At 43.1% G+C, this 25693-nt stretch overlaps 1 protein-coding gene across 1 annotated transcript in view; it reads left to right on the top strand.

The window, feature by feature from the left end:
- Nucleotides 1-25693, top strand: part of LOC120026846 (collagen alpha-3(IX) chain-like) — a 51617-nt gene that overhangs the window by 21937 nt on the left and 3987 nt on the right. The window contains exons 2-23 of the mRNA XM_038971555.1: nt 2472-2546; nt 3874-4003; nt 6117-6363; nt 6682-6831; nt 7061-7141; nt 14681-14698; nt 14904-14996; nt 15191-15226; nt 16642-16713; nt 16952-16996; nt 17106-17141; nt 17308-17331; nt 17476-17529; nt 17924-17995; nt 18373-18414; nt 20775-20831; nt 22731-22784; nt 22938-22991; nt 24953-25006; nt 25105-25158; nt 25325-25378; nt 25468-25521. Of these exons, the coding sequence (XP_038827483.1) occupies nt 2472-2546; nt 3874-4003; nt 6117-6363; nt 6682-6831; nt 7061-7141; nt 14681-14698; nt 14904-14996; nt 15191-15226; nt 16642-16713; nt 16952-16996; nt 17106-17141; nt 17308-17331; nt 17476-17529; nt 17924-17995; nt 18373-18414; nt 20775-20831; nt 22731-22784; nt 22938-22991; nt 24953-25006; nt 25105-25158; nt 25325-25378; nt 25468-25521 (1556 nt within the window). The remainder of the gene's footprint in view (nt 1-2471; nt 2547-3873; nt 4004-6116; nt 6364-6681; nt 6832-7060; nt 7142-14680; nt 14699-14903; nt 14997-15190; nt 15227-16641; nt 16714-16951; nt 16997-17105; nt 17142-17307; nt 17332-17475; nt 17530-17923; nt 17996-18372; nt 18415-20774; nt 20832-22730; nt 22785-22937; nt 22992-24952; nt 25007-25104; nt 25159-25324; nt 25379-25467; nt 25522-25693) is intronic.

Raw genomic sequence — 25693 nt, forward strand, 5'->3', positions numbered from 1 at the left:
TTATGGGATGTTTTTCACCATCAACACAAATACAATACAGACTTGGGGTATACTTACAGCAGTAAACAAACAAAATGTTGATTCTTATTACATGTAAAGTGAATACCATCTTATAGCATGGTTTACTGTTGCAGTACAAGCACATGATGTGTGGTCTAATACGTAGCTAGATTACTTTCCTTTTGGAAAGGGTCTGCTTATATCCACTAGTCATCCTTATAGCACTCAGTCACACGTGACGGCGGTGTCGTAAAATCTGAGCTGAGGTCCATCTCCATCTACTGCTCGTTTAGCGTAATGAATAGGCTGCTAAAACACATGGTGTGCATCCCAAATGGCACCCTATTCCCACTATAGTGCACTACTTTTGATCAGGGCCCGTAAGGATCTGGTAAAAAATAGTGCACTATATAGGGAATAGGATGCCATTTGGGACGCACACCATGGTATTGGGGAGGGAGTGGTTAACTACTTACAGCTCCCACTGCACAGCGAGAGAAGTGTTTATGGCTAGTAAACACACAGGATAAATACCATCTCACCAAAGTATCTCCTCTACTCAGCAGTTATGGTGGAACCGATAGGGTCTTCCAGATGTGTTGCCTCCACACTCTGCACCTCCAAATGAGCTGAATCAGGTTATTGACTCTGGGAGTAGAGGCTAGAAGCCCTCCGGCTCCCAGCGTTGTTTCATTACTTCCAGATCTTTGTTTCCTAGTTTCCCCTGCACTGCGTTTTCATCCTCAAATCAAACAGGAGGAGATGTGTTCTCTGAATACTTTAGAAGTTTCACATTGAGATAATACTTCTACAGTAGAGCAAGGCTCTTTAATGAAACATTATCAAATGTTTCCGCGCTCATTGTTTCAAGATTCACTTAAAGCTTTAGTTGAGAAGGACATTTCAAAAATCACCTCAAGTTTCAGTTACATTAGAGTAGCTCTCTTTTTCAATTAATCCCAATGACAGTTAATCCCAGCCAGATATGTAGGTTATAGTACATAAACAAATACTAAATACACAAGACTAATATTATAGGTTACTCAATCACCCGAGAAAAACATTGAGGATGAAAGCAGAAATTATAGCACAACAGTGTGATTGATTATTGATGGCCTTTTAAGTTAGTTCCACAGAGAGATTTTCATCTCAATAAATCACAAGTACAGATGTAGCATCTACATTTGAGCCCATTTGCTGCAGCAGGAAAATAATCCTGCAGAAAAAGAAAATGTGAATTGTTATGTTTTTGTAGGGGTTCATACATTTTTCATAAGGGACAATCAAGTCTGAAATTTCAAAGTGGAAATTACAAACTTCAGAAGCCTTTTTGAACCTCAAATACAATACATGTTTTCAACAGGGTGATCAAATTTAGATGCTACATCTGTAGATTAATAAACTGAGAAGAGGTTTTACCTGTCAGTTTCTCAACAACAGAGGCAGCTGGTGGCACCTTAATTGGGGAGGACCGGCTCATAGTAATAGCTGGTATGGAATTCATGAAATGGTATCGAACACATCAAACACATGGTTTCCATGTGTTTGATACCATTCCATTTACTCCATTCCAGCCATTATTATGAGCCATTCTCCCCTCATCAGCCTCCTGTGCTCTACAAGCATGAGCGATATGGCCTTACCCCGATCCACATTCACGCTACAACAGCTACACACATACATCAACATTATCTTCAATCTAGGCTCAGGTGTAGACGTAGCATAGTAAATGTAAATCTTGTATGTCGTATGTTCAACATGTTGCGAATTTGCAAAGAATATAATAACATATAATATGTTATGAATTCCAATTTATTGTGGCTAACATTAGCCAGGGGTTAGTGTTAGATTGCAAAGTAGTCCATGATGAGATTTCAACACGCAACCTTTGAGTTGCTAGACGTTCACATTATACACCCACCAACCACCCTACTTTCGTTTTTGCCTTAAGTAACCTTCTGTCTTATGTAACCATACCAAAAGTAACATACTAATTTGAGTGTCCCTTATTTACATTTTTAATTTGTTTTGTCTAGTCTATGAGACCAGGCTGTTATCTTTTGCATCTGATACTTTTCTACATACCTGTGTGTGTGCTTGTGATATCAAATATAGGATGCCACAGCTTTAAGAATAACCAACATAAAAATGAATCCAGAGTGTAAGGTGAATTACATTCTTACCTTGTTTTCTCACCGTTGCCTGATCTCCCTGTGGCTTTCCCATGGACTTGCCTCTGTGAATTCTGATTCAGTGTTTGGTTGGTGGCTCAGTTGGTAGAGCATGGTGCATGCAATGCCACAGTTGTGTGTTTGATTCCCACGAGGGACCAGTACAGGAAAAAGTACAAAATGCATCCCCTTACTACTGTAAGTCGCTCTGGATAAGAGTGTCTGCTAAATAACTACAATGTAAATGCTGTGAACAGAAACATCCTAACCAAGCTTCTGTCTCTGTATGTTTTCCATCAGAGTTAGATCTCAACAGGTTAGATGGGGACACGGCTGTCTGCCCTCCCATGAGAAATGGACAAGATGACCTTCCAGGTGAAGTATAGATACTATGACTCTGTGAATATGCGTACTAACTTAGTCCTCTTCATCCCTGGTTGGACATACTGTAAAACAGCAACAATTTGCTTCCGGTATGTCTTTGGCTATATCTTGCTTGTGCCCTGTCCCATGAGATGTGGATATAGTTTATGACGTAATCAAAGGAGACCTGCATGGGAAGACATATTACATATCTCAACGTTGTCTCATACACTACAAGACATCTCAGGAGGTCTGAGCTAGTAGTTTTGAGATGTCTTTCTGTAACCAAGTCTTACCTCACATCAACATACCAGGTCAGAAGGGGCTCCGTATGGAGCAGTAGTTTAACACTATAGTCCCTGTGGTTTTTCTCTTTGCTAGACAGCATAGACTTACATTTTAAATGCCCAGGAAACCACTAGCCTTGGTTTACAGAAATCCCTGAGGAAGCAAAATACAGAACATCACAACTAAGCTAGCTGCTGTGATTGCTTAGTGAACTAGGCTGGGATGTCTAAATGCTTAATGGCTTGAGACACGTTTAGATTTCAAATGAGCCACATAAAATATTCCGCTGAAGCCTGATAGATTTTAGTAGGAACAATTCTAGCTCAGCAAGATGTTAATTGTGTACCAGCACCCTGGTAGGAACAGATGCATTATCTACCTTCAAATCACATGGTGTACAATGTGTTGCGAGCCCAGGCAGGGAAGGTACAGGCCTACGTATAAGAGAACAACTAATTAGAATCATATGTTTGTCATATCACTGCACCCTGTTTTGCATACAGATTATGAAACAAGAATAAACCGTTAAACATAGTAAAGTGGGAAAACACTGACATTCCAAAATGTCCACTTCGTGAATATGCACCAGTCTATAAAAAAGTGGTCAGATGAAGCAGATGCTAAACTACAGGACTGTTTAAGAAACACTGCCTGCCTGTCTTGTCCCGACTCCCAACACTTTCATTACTATGGGACAGCTGGAGATTTGAATATTGGAACAATGTTGCAAATGTCGGAGAGACAGACAGCAATGTTTATACAAATATCCACTGTTGAAAACCAAATGTTAGTCTAAAAGAAATGTGAGATCATGTCTAGATGTTTTTTATAGTTTATAAATTGAATGGCTGGGCTGATGAGACAGTGGATTGCTCAGTCAGATGGAACAGAGTAAATAGGCCTTTTAACATCATACATTTATCCGGTGGTAACTTGTGGAATAGACATCGGCTAGAATGTGCTTTTAATCAATCAGCATTCAGAATTAGACCCACCAGTTGTATAATACTGTAACAGGAGATATCTGAAAATCCATTTCCCTCTCTTTTAGGGTTTGATCTGATCACCCAGTTCCAGCTGGATGTTATTCCTCTGAAGGGGGTGAGGAAGGTGGAGGGCTCCACTCCTCTCCAGGTGGCATATCGCCTCGATAGGGAGGCCAACTTCCAGATCCCTACCAGGTAAGGAAAGATAGAAAAATAAACATGATATTGGAGCTTGTCCAGGCTTGCTGCAGGTGTTGTATTATTCTGGCTCAATACGGAGGCCAGCTTTCAAATACCTACCAGGTGAAGAAAGAATGAAGAAACCAGAAACAGAAACACACACATAATCGCTACACTCACACACACACGCACACATAATAAATACTTTCCCCTGGGTCGATGCAGGTGTTGTATTATTGCAGGTCTCAGACAGGTGTTATCACTCTGTGAAACAGCTTATAATTGGCAGAGAACAACATGTCTGAACTGATTTGGCATCTCTTAGCAACGAGGGGGGAAAGCAGTGGACCCCACCCGCCCAGACCTCGTGTAACCATTAAATATCTCGTACCAGAAACATAGAGACATATTTCTTCATGCAGCATTTTTAGTTGTAGTTTTATTCACTTGTTTCTGTCTGTGCTCATAAAGGATTCTGGAAATCAAAAGAGACAGGTGATGACAGCCCGAGCACCTTCCTGTGTGTGTGTGTGTGTGTGTGTGTGTGTGTGTGTGTGTGTGTGTGTGTGTGTGTGTGTGTGTGTGTGTGTGTGTGTGTCTTGCCTAGATCAAGCAGTTTACGTGTGGGGATCCTCTAGCCTAGTATTCTACCCTGTAAAAAGAAAATACGAAAACCAGTGCACAAACTTTCATTTTCAGCTTAGACTGTTTTCATATTGCTTAGTAGGCTAGAAGTTGTTGTTACGTGGTTACCTTCTTACATAACTAAAGCTGTCTTCTGGTGTTTCACTGCTGGTCTGGCAAATGACTTGTATTCGTCCTGTTTTCACATAAACTGTTATGTAACATACTGACATCTTCCAGTCTGCCTCATGCCACTCAGGACAACGTGACGCTAATCACAAAAACATTTATCTCTCGGAGTCCAGTGGCCAGTCTGTCTGGGCTTTGAAGTCTGTCGTCAGAAAGGTTCATTTCCGATACCTGTGTCCTTATCACTACAGGGGATAAGGCCTAAAACACAACACGCATCAAACTGTGGCATAGGCTGTGAGATACTTTCGCCCAAGGTGCCTTCAACACACACAAACACACACACACATAGGCACACTGCAGGAACGTTAGAGAGAGTGGTCTTCATTTGTTTTATTGGGTTACAGGAAACTCCTTTTTTATTGCCTTGTCTTGATCCATTTACAAGCCGGCTGCAGCTCTGCAGCTCCCGTCCATAAAGGCACCACCTATGGAGCCCTTGGCCTGGCTAGTTAAAACCCCAGGGCTCGTATTCATAAAGCGACAAGTAGGAGTGCTGCTCTAGGATCAGTTTAAACGTTTAGATGATAATGAATGGACTGAAGGGGCTTTAATCTGAGATCAGCATCTGAGACTCTTTATGAATACCAGCCTAGAGGTTTAGGACTGGGGAGACTGGAGAGCAGTTTACGTGTTGGAGACGGAGACGGGACGACTGCTTAATTGATCTGTTGATCAGAGCCACTGGGGCTCTGCTTCTGTTTATAACAAAAGGGTTTGATGGAAAAATAAAGGGCCTCGTTGTTCCTTTGGAGTATTTGTAACTGTTGCGTTATGCATGCATCATGCATTTGAGACAGGGAGAGATGGAGGGATAGAGAGAGAAAGAGAATGGAAGTGCTTTGAACATAAAAGTGTTAGGGTTTGATTGATGTCTCCATTCATGATGTTATCGTGGGCGTGAGGAGCGGGAAGGGAACTGAGCCGCTGTGTGTGATGCTTTTTAAACGTGGCCTGCAGCAGCTTTACCTCTGCTTTGTGATCATGGAGTGTCTTTGACATTAGCCGCCATCAGAAATCTGAAATCCTAGAACCACCCAATGTGTGCTGTGTGTATGTGATGGAAAGCTGCTTTTTTACCCACTGTGAAGTGTCGCCCCCAGTGCCCTCTTCTCTATGACTCTAACTGAACTGCATTCTTTATGATTTTGTAAAGAGAAGTTTTAACCATTTATTCTGTCCATCTATCCCTCTCCCACTGAGGATGACCTTCCACAGGGGCTTCACTGGACTCATTCATGTATTAACCCTTTTCTCTCCTCCCTCTCCCACCCATCTGTATCTTCATTTTCATCTTCTGTTCTTCTTCACCCAGGCTCAATTTCCCCCGGGGTTTCCCTGACGAGTACTCCGTCATGGTCACATTCCGTATGATCAAGAACACGGTGAACAAGGTGTGGAACGTGTGGCAGGTGGTGGATGAAGACGGCCGGAAGCAGGCAGGGCTCAGGCTGAATGGAGACCAGCAGGCCTTGGAGTACTTCCTGATGGGCCAGGATGGCAACCTGCAGACCGTCACCTTCCCAGGGCTCTCTGTGTTGTTCAACACCAAGTGGCACAAGGTGATGGAATGAGTGATGGCACTCCTGGTTAGCGTTGCAAAATACAGTAACTATCCCAAAACTCTCCGGTTTTCCAGAAGTCTCGGATGGAAGATTCTGGAATCAAGAGGGAATAAGCTGTAAATCCTGGAAAGCCTAGGAATTTTGATAAAGTTACTGGAAATGTGCAACCCTACTCCTGATACAATGTAATTAGTGATAACTGATCACTAATTAGCATTTTCTAAACTGGTTTATTTAGCTAGTAGTCTCGCAATGACATGAATTACGGTGGCCCCTGAGGATCAACAACAGTAACCCTATAGCATATCCTTACAGGTGATGATTGGGGTGGAGAGAGACCAGGTCACCCTGTATGTGGACTGTCAGCCCGTGGACAAGAAGCCCATCAAGGGGAAAGGCCCCGTCAACACAGAGGGAGATACGCTTATTGGGAGGCTGGATACTGACGCTGATGCTTCTGTTGTGGTGAGCAGGGCAAGGATAGCCTGGCCCCAGATCTGGTTGTGCTGTATTGCCAACTCTTATGGTCGTTGTTTGGCATGACAGAGTTGGAGTTGGTAAGACAGCACAAACCGATCTGGGATCAGGCTAAGGCTGAGAAGGTGTTGGTTCCCCAGTGGTGCGTTGTTATACAGTAAGCGTTATCATATGAGTCATGTTATATGATCAATATCATGCCATTGTCTTTTTCTAGTTTGAACTTCAGTGGATGTTGATCCATTGTGACCCGAAGAGAGCCAATAGAGAGAACTGCCAGGAGTTGCCTATCACAGAGGTAACAACAACGACCTTGTCTCCACCTGGTCTTTACTTGCTTTGGGTTTGGATTCATATCGACCAGTAACATAGATTTCACTAACTGGCTTCTGTGAATCTGCACTTGCCAAAATGTGAGGAGATAGGATGGCCTGTTATACTACTGTAGGAGTGCCATGATTACAATACATACAGTACAAGTCAAAGTTTGGACACACCTACTCATTCCAGGGTTTTCTTTATTTTTTACTATTTTCTACATTATAGAATAATAGTGAAGACATCAAAACTATGAATAACAGATATGGAATCATGTAGTAACCAAAAAAGTGAGATTCCTCAAAGTAGCTAGTAGCCCTTTGCCTTGATGACAACTTTGCACACTCTTGGCATTCTCTCAACCAGCTTCATGAGGTAGTCACCTGGAATGCATTTCAATTAACAGGTGTGCCTTGTTAAAAGTTAATTTGTGGAATTGTTTTCCTTCTTAATGCGTTTGAGCCAATCAAATCAAATCAAATTGTATCCGTCACATGCGCCGAATACAACAGGTATTTCACCTTACAGTGAAATGCTTACAAGGCCATAAACAACAATGCAGTTTCAAAAAATACAGATAAGAATAAGAGATAAAAGTAACAAATAATTAAAGAGCAGCAGTAAAATTGCAATATATATACAGGGGGGTACCAATACAGAGTCAATTTGCGGGGGCACCGGTTAGTTGAGGTAATAGTACATGTAGGTAGAGTTACTAAAAGTGACTATGCATAGATGACAACAGAGAGTAGCAGTGGTGTAAAGAGGGGGTAGGGGGGGCAATACAAATAGTCTGGGTGTAACGTTCGTTGTTTGAAGGAGACCAAGGCGCAGCGTAATTTGTGGTCATCATATTTATTTAAATGAGAACCAGCAACATAATAACAAAGTGAAACCAAAACGAACGTACCGTTCCGTAGGCTACAAGAGCTGTACAAAAACAAGATCCCGCAACATAGGTGGGAAAAAAGGCTACCTAAGTATGATTCCCAATCAGAGGCAACGATAGACAGCTGCCTCTGATTGGGAACCACACTCGGCCAAACACAAAGAAATACAAAACATAGAATGCCCACCCCACATCACACCCTGACCTCACCAAATAGAGAAATAAAACAGCTCTCTAAAATCAGGGCGTGACAGTACCCCCCCCCCCCCCCCCCAAAGGTGCGGACTCCAGGCGCAAACCTGAACCTATAAGGGAGGGTCCGGGTGTGCATCTACCCTTAAAGGCGGCTCCACCTCTGACTCCCCCCATTTTGGTAGCGCCTCTGGTGCGGGGACCCTCTCCGCAGGACCCGGACTGGGGACCGTCGCTGGATGCTCCGGACTGGGGACCGTCGCTGGATGCTCCGGACTGGGGACCGTCGCTGGAGGCTCCGGACTGGAGACCGTCGCTGCAGGCTCCGGACTGACCCGTGGAGCAGGCACAGGATGAACCGGGCTGTGGGAGAGCACTGGAGATCTGGTGCTTATCCTTGGCACCACTCTTCCAGGCCGAATGCCCACTTTAGCCCGGCACCTCCAGAGCGCAGGCACAGGTCGAACCGGGCTGTGGGGGAGCACTAGAGATCTGGCGCTTAGAACTTGGACCGCTCTTCGTGGCTGAATGCCCACTTTAGCCCGGAACGTGCGGAGCGCAGGCACAGGACACACTGATCTGTCACAGCGCACCGGAGACACAGTGCGCAGAGCCGGCGCAGGATACCCTGGGCCGAAACGGCGCACCGGAGACCAAGAGCGCTGAGCTGGCACAATCCGCCCTGGTTGGATGTCCACTCTAGTGTAGCACTTGCGGAGAGCTGGCTCCGAGCGCACTGGGCTGTGCATGCGCACTGGAGACACCGTGCGCTTTACCGCATAACACGGTGCCTGACCGGTCACACGCTCCCCACGGTAAACACGGGGAGTTGGCTCAGGTCTACAACCTGACTCCGCCAATCTCCCCGTGTGCCCCCTCCCCCAAAAATTGGGGGGGCTGCCTCTCATGCATGCTTCGTCGTGCCAACTTTTCGTATCCTCGCCGTTCCGCTTTTGCTGCTTCCATCCCCTCCTTAGGATGGCGATATTCCCCAGCCTGCGCCCAGGGTCCCTTGCCTTCCAGTATCTCCTCCCATGTCCTCCTCCAGAAAACACTGCTTGGTCTTTTTGTGGTGGGATCTTCTGTAACGTTCGTCTGAAGAAGTGGACCAAGGCGCAGCGTAATTTGTGGTCATCATATTTATTTAAATGAGAACCAGCAACAAAATAACAAAGTGAAACCAAAACGAACGTACCGTTCCGTAAGCTACAAGAGCTGTACAAAAACAACATACCACAACATAGGTGGGAAAAAAGGCTACCTAAGTATGATTCCCAATCAGAGACAACGATAGACAGCTGCCTCTGATTGGGAACCACACTCGGCCAAACACAAAGAAATACAAAACATAGAATGCCCACCCCACATCACACCCTGACCTTACCAAATAGAGAAATAAAATGGCTCTCTAAAGTCAGGGCGTGACACTGGGTAGCCATTTGACTAGATGTTCAGGAGTCTTATGGCTTGGGGGTAGAAGCTGCCACCGCTTGTCGTGCGGTGGCAGAGAGAGCAGTCTATGACTAGGGTGGCTGGAGTCTTTGACAATTTTTAGGGCCTTCCTCTGACACCGCCTGGTATAGAGGTCCTGGATGGCAGGAAGCTTGGCCCCAGTGATGTACTAGGTCGTTTGCACTACCCTCTGTAGTGCCTTGTGGTCGGAGGCCTAGCAGTTGCCATACCAGGCAGTCATGCAACCAGTCAGGATGCTCTCGATGGTGCAGCTGTAGAATCTTTTGAGGATCTGAGGACCCATGCCAAATCTTTTCAGCCTTTTAAAGCACTTCGTGGCTACAGACGTGAGTGCTACGGGTCGGTAGTCATTTAGGCAGGTTACCTTAGTGTTCTTGGGCACAGGGACTATGGTGGTCTGCTTGAAACATGTTGGTATTACAGACGGATAGGATAGGGAGAGGTTGAAAATGTCAGTGAAGAAACTTGCCAGTTGGTCAGCGCATGCTCGCAGTACACGTCCTGGTAATCCGTCTGGCCCTGAGGCCTTGTGAATGTTGACCTGTTTAAAGGTCTTACTCACATCGGCAGTCTTCCGGGAACAGCTGGTGCTCTCATGCATGTTTCAGTTTTATTTGCCTCGAAGCAACCATAGAAGTAGTTTAGCTCGTCTGGTAGGCTTGTGTCACTGGGCAGCTCTCGGCTATGCTTCCCTTTGTAGTCTGTAATGGTTTGCAAGCCCTGTCACATCCGACTAGCATCAGAGCTGGTGTATTACGATCTTAGTCCTGTATTAACGCTTTGCCTGTTTGATGGTTCGTCGGAGGGCTCTTTGATAGCGGCAGCTCTAGCTTTTAGCTCAGTGTGGATGCTGCCTGTAATCCATGGCTTCTGGTTGGGGTATGTATGTATTGACGTCGTCAATGCACTTATTGATGAAGCCGATGACTGAGGTGGTGTACTCCTCAATGCCATCGGAGGAATCCCGGAATATATTCCAGTCTGTGCTAGCAAAACAGTCCTGTAGCTTAGCATCTGCTTAATCTGACCATTTTTTATTGATCTAGTCACTGGTGCTTCCTGCTTGAGTTTTTGCTTCTAAGCAGGAATCAGGAGGTTAGAATTATGGTCAGATTTGCCAAATGGAGGGCGAGGGATTGCTTTGTTTGCATCGCTGTGTTTGGAGTATAGGTGGGCCAGAGTTATTTTTCCTCTGGTTGCACATTTAACATGCTGATATAAATTTGGTTAAACGGATTTAAGTTTTCCTGCATTAAAGTACCCGGGCTACTAGGAGTGCAGCCTCTAGATGAGCGTTTTCTTGTTTGTTAACTTCTTCTGGCTGCAAGCCCGAGGCCGCCCACAATATGACAACAGCCACTTCAAGTGCAGGGCGCGAAATTCAAAATATATTTTTTAGAAATATTTAACTTTCACACATTAATAAGTCCAATACAGCAAATGAAAGGTACACATCTTGTGAATCCAGCCAACATGTCCGATTTTAAAAATGTTTTACAGCGAAAACAGCACGTATATTTATGTTAGCTCACCACCAAATACAAAAAAGGACAGACATTTTTCACAGCACAGGTAGCATGTACAAAGCCAACATAACTAACCAAGAACCAACCAAACTAACCAAGAAACAACTTCATCAGATGACAGTCTTATAACATGTTATACAATAAATCTATGTTTTGTTCGAAAAATGTGCATATTTCAGGTATAAATCATAGTTTACATTGCAGCTACAATCAGAAATTGCACCGAAAGCAGCCATAATAATTACAAATACCTAATTACTCATCATAAAACATTTCTGAAAAATACATAGTGTACAGCAAATGAAAGACAGGCATCTTGTGATTCCAGCCAATATTTCCGATTTATTAAGTGTTTTACAGCGAAAACACAATATAGCGTTATATTAGCTTACCACAATAGCCAGAAACACAAGCCATTTCCCAGTAGCAAAAGTTAGCGATCGTAACAAACAAGCAAAAGATATATAATTTTTGACTAACCTTGATATACTTCATCAGATGACAGTCCTATAACATCAGGTTATACATACACTTATGTTTTGTTCGAAAATGTGCATATTTAGAGCTGAAATCAGTGGTTATACATTGTGCTAACGTAGCTACTTTTTCCCACAACGTCCGGATATTTTTCTGTCACTTTTTCTGACACACATATTCTGACCAAATAGCTATTCATAAACATAACTAAAAAATACATGTTGTATAGGAAATTATAGATCCATTAGTTCTTAATGAAATCGCCGTGTTAGAATTCTAAAAATAACTTCATTACGACATACAGCTTCGGTATAGCTAGAGAGTACCCAAAAGCTGGGCGCCGACGACTAGTTCACATGTAAGACAGATATATGAAATAGCATCATAAAATGTTTCCTACTTTTGCTGATCTTTCATCAGAATGTTGGACAAGGGGTCCTTTGTCAAGAACAATCGTTGTTTGGATTTAGAACGGCCTCTTTCCCTCTCGATTTAGCAAGCACACTAGCCAAGTGGCACGAATCTCTCCATGTCAACAAACGGAAGAGAACGGAACACGGCAAAACTCCCGAAAAAATTTCAATAATCTGATTAAACTATATTGAAAAAACATACTTTACGATGATATGGTCACATGTATCAAATAAAATCAAAGCCGGAGATAGTAGTCGCCTATAACGAAAGCTTTTCATAAGGCAAATCCAGGTCCCTCCTCGCGCCTTCCTGAAAACAGGAAATGGGTGACACGTCATTCCAAGAGCTTTTATTCCACTTCAGACCAAGATAAACACTCCATTTCTTCTCTCACCGCCTCTTGACATCCAGGGGAAGGTGTATGACGTGCATGTATACTAATACGTATCATGCCCATTTATAAGCAGGACCTAGAACAGAGCCTCAATTTCAGACTTTCCACTTCCTGGTCAGGAAGTTTGTGCCAAATGAGTTCTGTTTTACTCACAGATATAATTCAAACGGTTTTAGAAACTAGAGAGTGTTTTCTATCCAATAGTAACAATAATATGCATATTGTACGAGCAAGAATTGAGTACGAGGCCGTTTGAAATGGGCACCTTTTATCTGGCTACTCAATACTGCCCCTGCAGCCCAAACAGGTTAATGGCGGAATACAGCTCATTCAAGGCTGTCTTAGTGCCAGCCTCTGACTGTGGTGGTATGTAAACAGCTACAAGGAATACAGATGAAAACTCTCTCGGTAGGTAGTGTGGTCTACAGTTTATCATGAGATACTCTACTTCAGTCGAGCAATATCTCTAGACTTCCTTAGATATCGTGCACCGGCTGTTGTTTACAAAAATACATGTACCGCCACCACTTGTCTTACCAGATGCCGCTGTTCTATCCTGCCCGTACATCATATTTTCGGTCATAATGTAACATTATTTACAAAATCATTTTTTAAAATAAGTTACAATCGCCTGGGGGCACATTAAACGTCTTCCTTCTTCTCCAGGCGGCATCTTGTGACAAGGTAGGGTTGGTTTACAGAAAATAGCCCTATTTGGTAAAAGACCAAGTCCATATTATGGCAAGAAAGCTCAAATAAGCAAAGAGAAATGGCAGCCCATCATTACTTTAAGACATGAAGGTCAGTCAATCCAGAAAATGTCTAGAATTTTGAAAGTTTCTTCAAGTGCAGTCACAAATACCATCAAGGGCTATGATGAAACTGGCTCTCTTCAGACCACCACAGGAAAGGAAGACCCAGAGTTACCTCTGCTGCAGAAGATAAGTTAATTAGAGTTACTAGCCTCAGAGTTCAAGTTACAGACACATCTCAACATCAACTGTGTCAATCAGGTCTTCATGGTCTAATTGCTGCAAAGAAACCACTACTAAAGGACACCAATAAGAAGAAGAGACTTGCTTGGGCCAAGAAACATGAGCAATGGACATTAGACCGGTGGAAATCTGTACAAATTTCTGATTTTTGGTTCCAACCGCCATGTCTTTGTGAGACGCAGAGGAGGTGAACGGAGGATCTCCGTATGTGTGGTTCCCACCGTGAAGCATGGAGGAGGAGGTGTGATGGTGTGGGGGGCTTTGCTGGTGACACTGTCTGTGATTTCTTTAGAATTCAAGCATTCTGCAGTGATACGCCATCCCATCTGGTTTGCGCTTCGTGGGACTATAATTTGTTTTTTAACAGGACAATGACCCAAAACACACATCCAGGCTGTGTAAGGGCTATTTGACTAAGCAAGAGAGTGATGTTGTTGCATCAGATGACCTGGCCTCCACAATCAGCCGACCTCAACCCAATTGAGATGGTTTGAGATGAGTTGGACCGCAGAGTGAAGTAAAAGCAGCCAACAGGTGCTCAGCATGTGTGGGAAGTCCTTCAAGACTGTTGGAGAAGTATTCCAGGTAAAGCTGGTTGAGAGAATGCCAAGAGTGTGCAAGGCTGTCATCAAGGCAAAGGGTGGCTACTTCGAAGAACCTAAAATGTAAAATATATTTTCATGTTTAACACTTTTTTGGTTACTACATGATTCCAAATGTTTTATTTCATAGTTTTGATGTCTTCACAATTGTAGAAAATAGTAAAAATAAAGGAAAACTCTTGAATGAGTAGGTGTTTCCAAACTTATGACTGGTACTGTACGTCAAATAAGCACTTACCTCCATACAGAGAGAATACTGCTGGCTCTCACTCTCAATTTAGCCCCATTTTGTCAGCATATTAAAGTCTGACTCCTCAGGTCAGAATTGTATATTAGAATACATGCTATTATGAGTGGGCAGTCCTATTGTCCCGTAGACTGCAGAAAAAAGTAATGTCTTTCTTTATGATTCAAATATCAATTTGGCAATGGTCTATTCCCTCTAGCTTTGAGGGTTTCTTTTGGACAGGTGCTTTAGCTTCTTCTGACACTCTGGGTGAAGGTGGTGTGACTACTTCACTAACTCTACATGTTTCTTATTTCTCTTGCTTCTTCAGATGTATGCCAATGCTGAGGTATTTATCTTTCTTCCTTTTTTTCTTGGTGTTTTTTGGGGCAAATAATCTACTTCAATGCTCTGTTGCCTAATTGCCTTGATGCTTTGTTACTTTAGTGGCACAATCAAACTCTGGCTGGAGTAAGAAGCTTCTCCACTCCCCTCAGAGTGGCCTTCACTCCTTCTCATGTACTCATCGACTGTGATGTCTTTTCTCCCTCCAGCCTGACCCCAAGCCTATCCCTGGCCCTCCCGGTCCCACCGGCCCTGAGGGGCCCCGGGGGCCACATGGAGAGGACGGCAGGGACGGTAGAGATGTAAGTCTATCCACCTCATCCAAACTACATGTAGAATGAAGAATTAACCATAGCGTTATGTAATTAACCATGCTGGATATTGCCTCAAACTGCGTGAATTGGTAAGATATCTTAGACAGACAGTACGCACTTTTCTTATTTCTCTATTCTCAATGACTAGAAGGGACAACAACTGTCTTCCTTTTTTCTTGCAGGGCCTTCCAGGTTCACCTGGCAGTGCTGGCACTTCTGTAAGTACGAGATGTCATATTATTAAATGTGTTTCATTCTCTAACTATTTATTTGACTCTTTGTTGCCATCCTGTAGCTCAACCTCATTACTTACAATCAATTTAGCTGCAAAAATAGATCAGTGTTCTCTCCTCCACCTTGCCTGCCTCTAATCTCTCTCTCTCTGTCTGTCCTGATGAGAATTGCACATCTTTCATTGATTAAACACTGACTGGCACTGCCACATTGTATCTTAGCAACAGCGGTGAGCGATGCAGACAGATGATAAAGCTGTTTGTCAGATTTTTTTTGTGTACAGAGCCATACTTAGCTGTGGTTGTGTCTGCTATATGTGGCTGTGGTTGTATCTGTTATTAGGCTGTCTGTTGTATCTGTTACTAGGCTGTCTGTTGTATCTGTTACTAAGCTGTCTGTTGTATATGTTACTAGGCTGTCTGTTGTATCTGTTACTAGGCTGTCTGTTGTATGTGTTACTAGGCTGTCTGTTGTATCTGTTACTAGGCTGTTTGTTGTATCTGTTACTAGGCTGTCTGTTGTATCTGTTACTAGGCTGTCTGTCGTGTCTGTTACTAGGCTGTCTGTTGTATCTGTTACTAGGCTGTCTGTTGTATCTGTTACTAGGCTGTCTGTCGTGTCTGTAACTCAGTTGCCTGTTGTGTCTGTTACTAGGCTGCGTGTTGTATCTGTTACTAGGCTGTCTGTTGTATCTGTAACTAGGCTGTCAGTTAAATCTGTTACTCAGCGGTCTGCTGTGTCTGTTACTAGGCTGTGTGTTGTATCTGTTACTAGGCTGTGTGTTGTATCTGTAACTAGGCTGTCTGTCGTGTCTGTATCTCAGTTGCCTGCTGTGTCTGTTACTAGGCTGTGTGTTGTATATGTTACTAGGCTGTGTGTTGTATCTGTTACTGGGCTGTGTGTTGTATATGTTACTAGGCTGTGTGTTGTATCTGTTACTAGGCTGTGTGTTGTGTCTGTTACTAGGCTGTGTGTTGTGTCTGTTACTAGGCTGTGTGTTGTATATGTTACTAGGCTGTGTGTTGTATCTGTTACTGGGCTGTGTGTTGTATATGTTACTAGGCTGTGTGTTGTATCTGTTACTAGGCTGTGTGTTGTGTCTGTTACTGGGCTGTGTGTTGTATCTGTTACTAGGCTGTCTGTTGTGTCTGTTACTAGGTTGTGTGTTGTATCTGTTACTAGGCTGTCTGTTGTATCTGTTACTAGGCTGTTTGTTGTATCTGTTACTAGGCTGTCTGTTGTGTCTGTAACTCGGCTGTCGGTTGTGTCTGTAACTCAGCTGCCGGCTGTGTCTGTAACGCAGCTGTCAGTTGTGCCTGTAACTCAGCTGCCGGTTGTGTCTGTAACTTGGCTGTCTGTTGTGTCTGTAATTCAGCTGTGTGTTGTGTCTGTTTCTCAGGGGGCCAAAGGGGACCAGGGGGAGATTGGTCTTCCTGGACATAGAGGCATGCCTGGCCTACCAGGAGCTGCTGTAAGCATCACTACCTCCTACTTGTACCACACACAACACACACCTCCTGTCACACACTCAACCTCTATTTTGTCTTGTGGAGCAAGACAGAGTTGTTCTCTATCACCTTATTCATTGAACCGTTAACAGCAGCTATCCACCACTCAACTGATATTATTAGAATTCAAGCTGGTGGCGAGAGAATGTTTTAGTTTGTAGATTGTGTGTGAATCAAGGATTTCTTCTCTTTTTAATGAAGGGAATACCTGGCTCAATGGGCCCAAGAGGACCTGTGGGTGAGAGAGTGAGTTTTTTTTCTTACCAGAACCTACTAAAGAAACTATGTCTTCCTAATAACTGTAACAGCAGGGACAATGTTAACTAATATCTGACTGCTCTGTGTCTAATAACAGGGACTTCAAGGTTTTCCTGGGCCAGCAGGCTCTCCCGTAAGTATCCACTATCTTTGTCATCTTTAGATCGTCAGATATTAATGGAAACATTTTGCTGATATGAATAGCCATGAAGCCATGAAGCCATGGAACATGTCAGACCACTTTATTTCTATAGCTAAATAATATGATTTGTCTGATAGCGTTTTCTCTCATTTCCCAGGGACCTGCGACAGCTGGACCTCCCGTATGTACTACAAACTCTTCAACATCTTCAGGGAATCTTCACCCCGTGTTCTAAATGGCATTAAGACAGCATACAGTACTTTAATCGAGCCCTACTAAGGGGCTATAGAATAATTGTATAACTTGTGTATGTCGCTCCCTACAGGGCCCACCTGGGAAAGCAGGAACTCCAGGAGACGAGGGGAACATTGGGCCTGAGGTCAGTGTTCAAATAAGGATCACATCCTACATAACTACAGTATATCACTGATTAACAAGAACACATCCAGCAATAAAAACATACAGGATATGTTTCAAGTTTTCTTAGTCATATGTACAGGATTTGACAATACAACAATACAATACAATATGTACAGGATTTTTGACAATAATAAATAATAAAATATAAGAATATGAACATATAGTAAATGGCAAGGTAGAATAGAATAAAATTTTTAGCATAATGTGCTGCCTTCTGTACTGTTTCATTGGTCCTTTTGATATCCTGTGGACAATTTTGTTACTAATATATATCAGACTTTTCAGAAGTCTGAAATGTCTAGAAGGACATTCCAGGTGTTTGAGCTCTAAATGCAATGATCTATTGTTATCAGGGTGCCCCTGGGCCTAGAGGGGGTCTGGGTCTCCCTGGTCCCCCTGGTCTACCAGGACCACCTGGACCTGTGGTAAGTACTGATGCTAACCTCTTACTTATGGATCTAACCTGAAATAAGTGAATTCAACATCTGTATCATCATGAGTCTGACCTATGTTTCTATCTGTTGAGGTTTCAGATGTAGCTTTGTCTCTTTGGTCTTTCCCATTAACATAAGTGTTTTTTTAAATCCATATTGTCATAAGAGTTCTCTCCAATTATTATACTGACATCTTAACCCTGATGTAGAGTGATAATCAGTATCTGCATTACTTGACACTGATTGCACAGCCTCGAACACTGGAGATCTTTGCTGTAGTGTCTGTGGACATCTACACTCTGTTTTAGACCTCACTCCATAGACATATGTGCTGTTTTATCTCTGTCACTCACTCTGCTGTGTTTTAGGGACCACCTGGGGCTGGCAAAGCTGAAGGGAGTGGGGAAGATGTGAGTCTCTTTTTACCATCTTTCTCATGGTTAAACCATCTTGCACAGGGTTACTGTAAATCATCTTTCACAGGTTTACTGTAAATCCTCTTTCACATGGTTAAACCATCTTTCACAGGGTTACTGTAAATCATCTTTCAGAGGGTTAAACTATCTTTCACTGAGATTCCTAAAGATTGGAAAGCGGCCCTCTTCAAAGGGGGAGACACTCTAGACCCAAACTGTTACAGACCTATATCCATCCTGCCCTGCCTTTCTAAAGTCTTCGAAAGCCAAGTGAACAAACAGATCACCGACCATTTCGAATCCCACCGTACCTTCTCCACTATGCAATCCGGTTTCCGAGCTGGTCATGGGTGCACCTCAGCCACGCTCAAGGTCCTAAACGATATCATAACCGCCATCGATAAAAGACAGTACTGTTCAGCCGTCTTCATCGACCCGGCCAAGGCTTTCGACTCTGTCAATCACTGTATTCTTATCGGCAGACTCAACAGCCTTGGTTTCTCTAATGACTGCCTCGCCTGGTTCACTAACTACTTCGCAGATAGAGTTCAGTGTGTCAAATTGGAGGGCCTGTTGTCCGGACCTCTGGCTGTCTCTATGGGGGTGCCACAAGGTTCAATTCTCGAGCCGGCTCTTTTCTCTCTACATATCAATGATGTCGCTCTTGCTGCAGGTGATGCTTTGATCCACCTCTACGCAGACGACACCATGTTAACAAACCTCCAAACGAGCTTCAATGCCTTCAACACTCCTTCCGTAGCCTCCAACTGCTCTTAAATGCTAGTAAAACGAAATGCATGCTCTTCAACCAATCTCTGCCCGCACCTGCCCGCCTGACTAGCATCACTACTCTGGACGGTTCTGACTTAGAATATGTGGACAACTACAAATACCTAGGTGTCTGGCTAGACTGTAAACTCTCTTTCCAGACTCATATTAGGCATCTCCAATCCAAAATTAAATCTAGAATCGGCTTCCTATTTCGCAACAAAGCCTCCTTCACTCATGCTGCCAAACATACCCTCGTAAAATGGACTATCCTACCGATCCTTGCCTTTGGCGATGTCATTTACAAAATAGCCTCCAACACTTTACTCAGCAAATAGGATGCAGTCTTTCACAGTGCCATCCGCTTTGTCACCTGTATGCTCTCGTTGGCTGGTCCTCGCTACATATTCATCGCCAAACCCACTCGCTCCAGGTCATCTATAAGTCTTTGCTAGGTAAAGCTCTGCCTTATCTCAGCTCACTGGTCACCATAGCAACACCCACCCGTAGCACGCACTCCAGCAGGTATATTTCACTGGTCATCCCCAAAGCCAACACCTCTTTGGCCGCCTTTACCTCCAGTTCTCTGCTGCCAATGACTGGAACGAATTGCAAAAATCACTGAAGTTGGAGACTTATATCTCCCTCACTAACTTTAATCATCAGCTGTCAGAGCAGCTTACCGGTCGCTGCAGCTGTACACAGCCCATCTGTAAATAGCCCATCCAACCAACTACCTACCTCATCCCCATATTTGTTTTTGTTTTTCTGCTCTTTTGCACACCAGTATTTCTACTTGCACATCCTCATCTGCATGTCTATCACTCCAGTGTTAATTGCTAAATTGTAATTACTTCGCCACTATGGCCTATTTATTACCTTACCTCCTTACTTCATTTGCACACACTGTATACAGATTTTTCTATTGTGTTATTGACTGTACATTTGTTTATCCCATGTGTAACTCTGTGTTGTTGTTTTTGTCACACTGCTTTGCTTTATCTTGGCCAGGTCGCAGTTGTAAATGAGAACTTGTTCTCAACTGGCCTACCTGGTTAAATAAAGGTGAAATAAAAATATAAAAAAAATATTACAAAAAATTCACAGGGTTAAACCATCTTTCACAGGGTTAAACCATCTTTCACAGGGTTAAACCATCTTTCACAGGGTCTGCTAGGTCAGGGGTCTCCAACCCTGTTCCTGGAGAGCTACCCTTCTGTAAGTTTTTGCCCCAACCCCCATTTATAACTAACTTGGCTCAGTTTAATCAACCAGCTAATTATTATAATCAGGAGTGCTAGAGTAGAATTGGAGTGGAAACCTACAGGACAGTAGCTCTCCAGGGACAGGGTTGGAGAGCCCTGGACTAAGTGCTTCAGAGCCTAATGTTGCTGCAATAACTACACTTCAGCTTAATTCACACTTCTTTTATAAACTGTTGTTGTTGCTGTCATTTAATTCTGACAAACCTGCAGGTGGAAAATTGGTAGCTTAGGTGTTCTTCGGTTAGTAGCTATCGAATAGGAGGTGAGCCCCTTGCAGGTGTAGTGATAATGTAATGTCTGTGTCTGTCTGTTTGTTTGCAGTGCCCTGCTGCCTGTCCAGCTGGACCACAGGGAAGCCCAGGGCTACCAGGGATAAAGGTGAGGAATCTTAATGACAGACACTGAGTGAGTACATACAGTGGCTTGTGAAAGTGTTCACCCCCCTTGGCAGTTTCCTATTTTGTTGCCTTACAACCTGGAATTTAAATAGATTTTTGGGGGGTTTGTATCAGTTGATTTACACAACATGCCTACCACTTTAAAGATGCAAAATATTTTTAATTGTGAAACAAACAAGAAATATGACAAAAAAACTGAACTTGAGCATGCATAACTATTCACCCCCCCCAAAGTCAATACTTTGTAGAGCCACCTTTTGCAGCAATTACAGCTGCAAGTCTCTTGAGGTATGTGTCCATAAGCTTGCACATCTAGCCACTGGGATTTTTGCCTATTCTTCAAGGCAAAACTGCTCCAACTCCTTCAAGTTGGATGGGTTCCGCTGGTGTACAGCAATCTTTAAGTCATACCACCGATTCTCAAATGGATTGAGGTCTGGGCTTTGACTAGGCCATTTCAATACATTTAAATATTTCCCCTTAAACCACTCGAGTGTTGCTTTAGCAGTATGCTTAGGGTCATTGTCCTGCTGGAAGGTGAACCCCCGTCCCAGTCTCAAATCTCTGGAAGACTGAAACAGGTTTCCCTCAAGAATTTCCCTGTATTTAGCACCATCCATCGTTCCTTCAATTCTGACCAGTTTCCCAGTCCCTACCGATGAAAACATCCCCACACCATGATGCTGCCACCACCATGCTTCACTGTGGGGATGGTGTTCTCGGGATGATGAGAGGTGTTGGGTTTGCGCCAGACATAGGGTTTTTCTTGATGGCCAAAAAGCTACATTTTAGTCTCATCTGACCAGAGCACCTTCTTTCATATGTTTGGGGAGTCTCCCACATGCCTTTTGGTGAACACCAAACGTGGTTGCTTATTTTTTTCTATAAGCAATGGCTTTTTTCTGGCAACTCTTCCGTAAAGCCCATATCTGTGGAGTGTACGACTTAAAGTGGTCCTATGGACAGATACTCCAATCTCCGCTGTGGAGCTTTGCAGCTCCTTCAGGGTTATCTTTGGTCTCTTTGTTGCCTCTCTGATTAATACCCTCCTTGCCTGGTCTGTGAGTGTTGGTGGCCCTCTCTTGGCAGGTTTGTTGTGGTGCCATATTCTTTCAAAAAAATGTATAATGAATGACGCTCCGTGGGATGTTCAACGTTTCTGATATTTTTTTATAACCCAACCCTGATCTGTACTTCTCCACAACTTTGTCCCTGACCTGTTGGAGAGCTCCTTGGTCTTCATGGTGCCGCTTACTTGGTGCTGCCCCTTGCTTAGTAGTGTTGCAGACTCTGGGGCCTTTCAGAACAGGTGTATATATACTGAGATCATGTGACACTTAGATTGCACACAGGTGGACTTTATTTAACTAATTATGTGACTTCTGGAGGTAATTGGTTGCACCAGATCTTATTTAGGGGCTTCATAGAAAAGGGGGTGAATACATATGCATGCACCACTTTTCAGTTGTTGTTTTTTTTAGTTTTTTGAAATAAGTTCTTTTTTTCATTTCACTTCACCAATTTGGACTATTTTGTGCATGTCCATTACATGAAATCCAAATAAAAATCAGTTTAAATTACAGGTTGTAATCCAACAAAATAGGAAAAACGCCAAGGGGGATGAATACTTTTGCAAGGCACTGTACCTGGCTTTGAGCAACAGAGCCCTTATCATCATTTATACCATTGTGGTCACTGGTTTTCTCTGAGATACCAGTATCTAATAATTGAATGGATTGATGTACTGTAGGGCTTTTCCAGATTCTCAAAGCGCTTTACAGTTTAGGGGGAAACTCACTGTGTGAACTACCAATGTGTAGAGCGTCTGATAGTAGTTTGATGACATTCAGTCTGAACTGGATTGCTATGTCTTCTCTAGGGGCACAATGGATTACCAGGTGATGATGGAGCTGCAGGGGAAGCTGGACAAAAGGTATGACAAGCAATCAATTCTCATGTTTAGTGAAGAAGTGTGATGTCTGACAATGTGCTTAAGTACAGTACATTGGGTGGTTAGGATGATTATGCAAGCATACAAATCGCTACATGTGAGTATTTGTGTTTTTCCTATGTTGCTAATCCACAGGGTGAGCCAGGACCATCTGGGGTGCAGGGCCTACCAGGCAAGATGGGAGATGATGTAAGAACCGTACTTGCTCTGAAAGATACAGTTGAAGTCGGAAGTTTACATACACTTAGGTTGGAGTCATTAAAACTCGTTTTTCAACCACTCCACAAATTTCTTGTCAACAAACTATAGTTTTGGCAAGTCGGTTACGACATCTACTTTGTGCATGACACAAGTAATTTTTCCAACAATTGTTTACAGACAGATTATTTCACTTATAATTCACTGTATCACAATTCCAGTGGGTCAGAAGTTTACATACACTAAGTTGACCGTGCCTTTAAACGGCTTGGAAAATTCCAGAAAATGATGTCATGGCTTTAGAAGCTTCTGATAGGCTAATTGACATCATTTGAGTCAGTTGGAGGTGTACCTTTGGATGTATTTCAAGGCCTACCTTCAAACTCAGTGCCTGTTTGCTTGACATCATGAGAAAATCAAAAGAAATCAGCCAAGACCTCAATAAAAAAAAATTACACCTCCGCAAGTCTGGTTCATCCTTTTCCAAATGCCTGAAGGTACCACGTTCATCTGTACAAACAATAGTACGCAAGTTTAAACACCATGGGACCATGCAGCCGTCATACCGCTCAGGAAAGAGACGTGTTCTGTCTCCTAGAGATGAACGTACTTTGGTGCGAAAAATGCAAATCAATCCCAGAACAACAGCAAAGGACCTTGTGAAAATGCTGGAGGAAACAGGTACCAGGGTATCTATATCCACAGTAAAATGAGTCCTATATCAACATAACCTGAAAGGCCGCTCAGCAAGGAAGAAGCCACTGCTCCAAATCCTGCCATAACAAAAGCCAGACTAGGGTTAGCAACTGCACATGGGGACAAAGATCGTACTTTTTGGAGAAATGTCCTCTAGAACTATTTAGCCATATTGACCATTGTTATGTTTAGAGGAAAAAGGGGGTTGCTTGCAAGCCGAAGAACACCATCCCAACCGTGAAGCACGGGGCTGGCAGCATCATGTTGTGAGGGTGCTTTGCTGCAGAAAGGACTGGTGCACTTCACAAAATAGATAGCATCATGAGGGAGGAAAATTATGTGGATATATTGAAGCAACATCTCAAGACATCAGACAGGAAGTTAAAGCTTGGTCGCAAATGGGTCTTCCAAATGGACAATGACCCCAAGCATACTTCCAAAGTTGTGGCAAAATGGCTTAAGGACAACAAAGTCAAGGTATTGGAGTGGCCATCACAAAGCCCTGACCACATCCAATAGAACATTTGTAGGCAGAACTGAAAAAGCGTGTGTGAGCAAGGAGGCCTACAAACCTGATTCAGTTACACCAGCTCTGTCAGGAGGAATGGTCCAAAATTCACCCAACTTATTGTGGGAAGCTTGTGGAAGGCTACCTGAAACATTTGACCCAAGATAAACAATTTAAAGGCAATGCTACCAAATACTAATTGAGTGTATGTAAACTTCTGATCCACTGGGAATGTGATGAAATAAATAAAAGCTGAAATTATTCATTCTCTCTATTATTATTCTGACATTTCATATTCTTAAAATAAAGTGGTGATCCTAACTGGCCTAAGACAGGGACTTTTTTACTATGATTTAATGTCAGGAATTGTGAAAAACTGAGTTTATATGTATTTGGCTAAGGTGTATGTAAACTTCCGACTTCAACTGTACCAACACATATAGGCTGATCTAATCTACCTCACTGTCTGATAATGAAAGTCCCAAATTCTCTTGCTTTGTCATTTATATACTTCTGTTTTTCTGTTCCAAGCTGAACATAGGTAATGAGAATACCGACATGTTACATAGGATTTCTGCCTTAAGCGCAAAATGTGTATCTTGCGCATTCAAAGATGGTACATAGGATTTCTGCTTCAAGTGGAAATTGCTCATACAACCAGCCATTTATAACTGATTAATGTGTTTGCTGTGCATCACTGTGAATCATATGAAATATAATTCATTTTAACGTCTGTAATACATTCCAGGGACAAAGAGGTCCAATTGGTTTTCCTGGTACTCTTGGAGAGAAAGGAGACAGGGTAAGGGTTTAAAACAATATTTACTGCAAGTCTTATTGACGTTTTACTCTAGTGTTTAAAGTCTTAAACTCACCATCTGTGTTCTCTGCTCCACTCAGGGTCCCCCTGGTTTCAACGGCATCCCAGGACCCACTGGACCACCGGGATCTCCTGTAAGCACTACTCATTTAATTAACTCAATCAATTATAACTGCCATTTTCAATGTCCGTAGGCGGACTGGAGGACAGACTGTGGTTGACATCACCTAGGGCTGAAGAGTGTTTTCCAAAATGTCTGCCGTTATGTACTGTAGTGACTGACCACTTGTCTTCTTTTAGGGTGTGGAGGGCAGTCGTGGACGTCAGGGTCTGGAGGGAGAAAAAGGTGATGATGTGAGTATCTCCTCTCTTCTACCTCTAGAGGTTTTTCTTTTTGTTTGCCTGAAATTGTTTCATGGTTCATTGCATGTGTGTTTTCTTAGGGAGCGATGGGTCCTCAAGGAGATCAGGGTCCTGTTGGTGCAAAGGGAGACACTGTGAGTAAACAACTAATACAACATAAACGATGTCCTTACCAATAAGTTATCAGATGCATGCGAGATCCTTTTGTATTGTGAGTTGTATAGTTAGATTTCCATGAATAATTAACATTTTGCAACATCAAATCAAATCAAATGTATTTATATAGCCCTTCTTACATCAGCTGAT

The sequence above is a fragment of the Salvelinus namaycush genome, chromosome 32, assembly GCF_016432855.1.
Source record: "Salvelinus namaycush isolate Seneca chromosome 32, SaNama_1.0, whole genome shotgun sequence".
Lineage (NCBI taxonomy): Eukaryota > Metazoa > Chordata > Actinopteri > Salmoniformes > Salmonidae > Salvelinus > Salvelinus namaycush.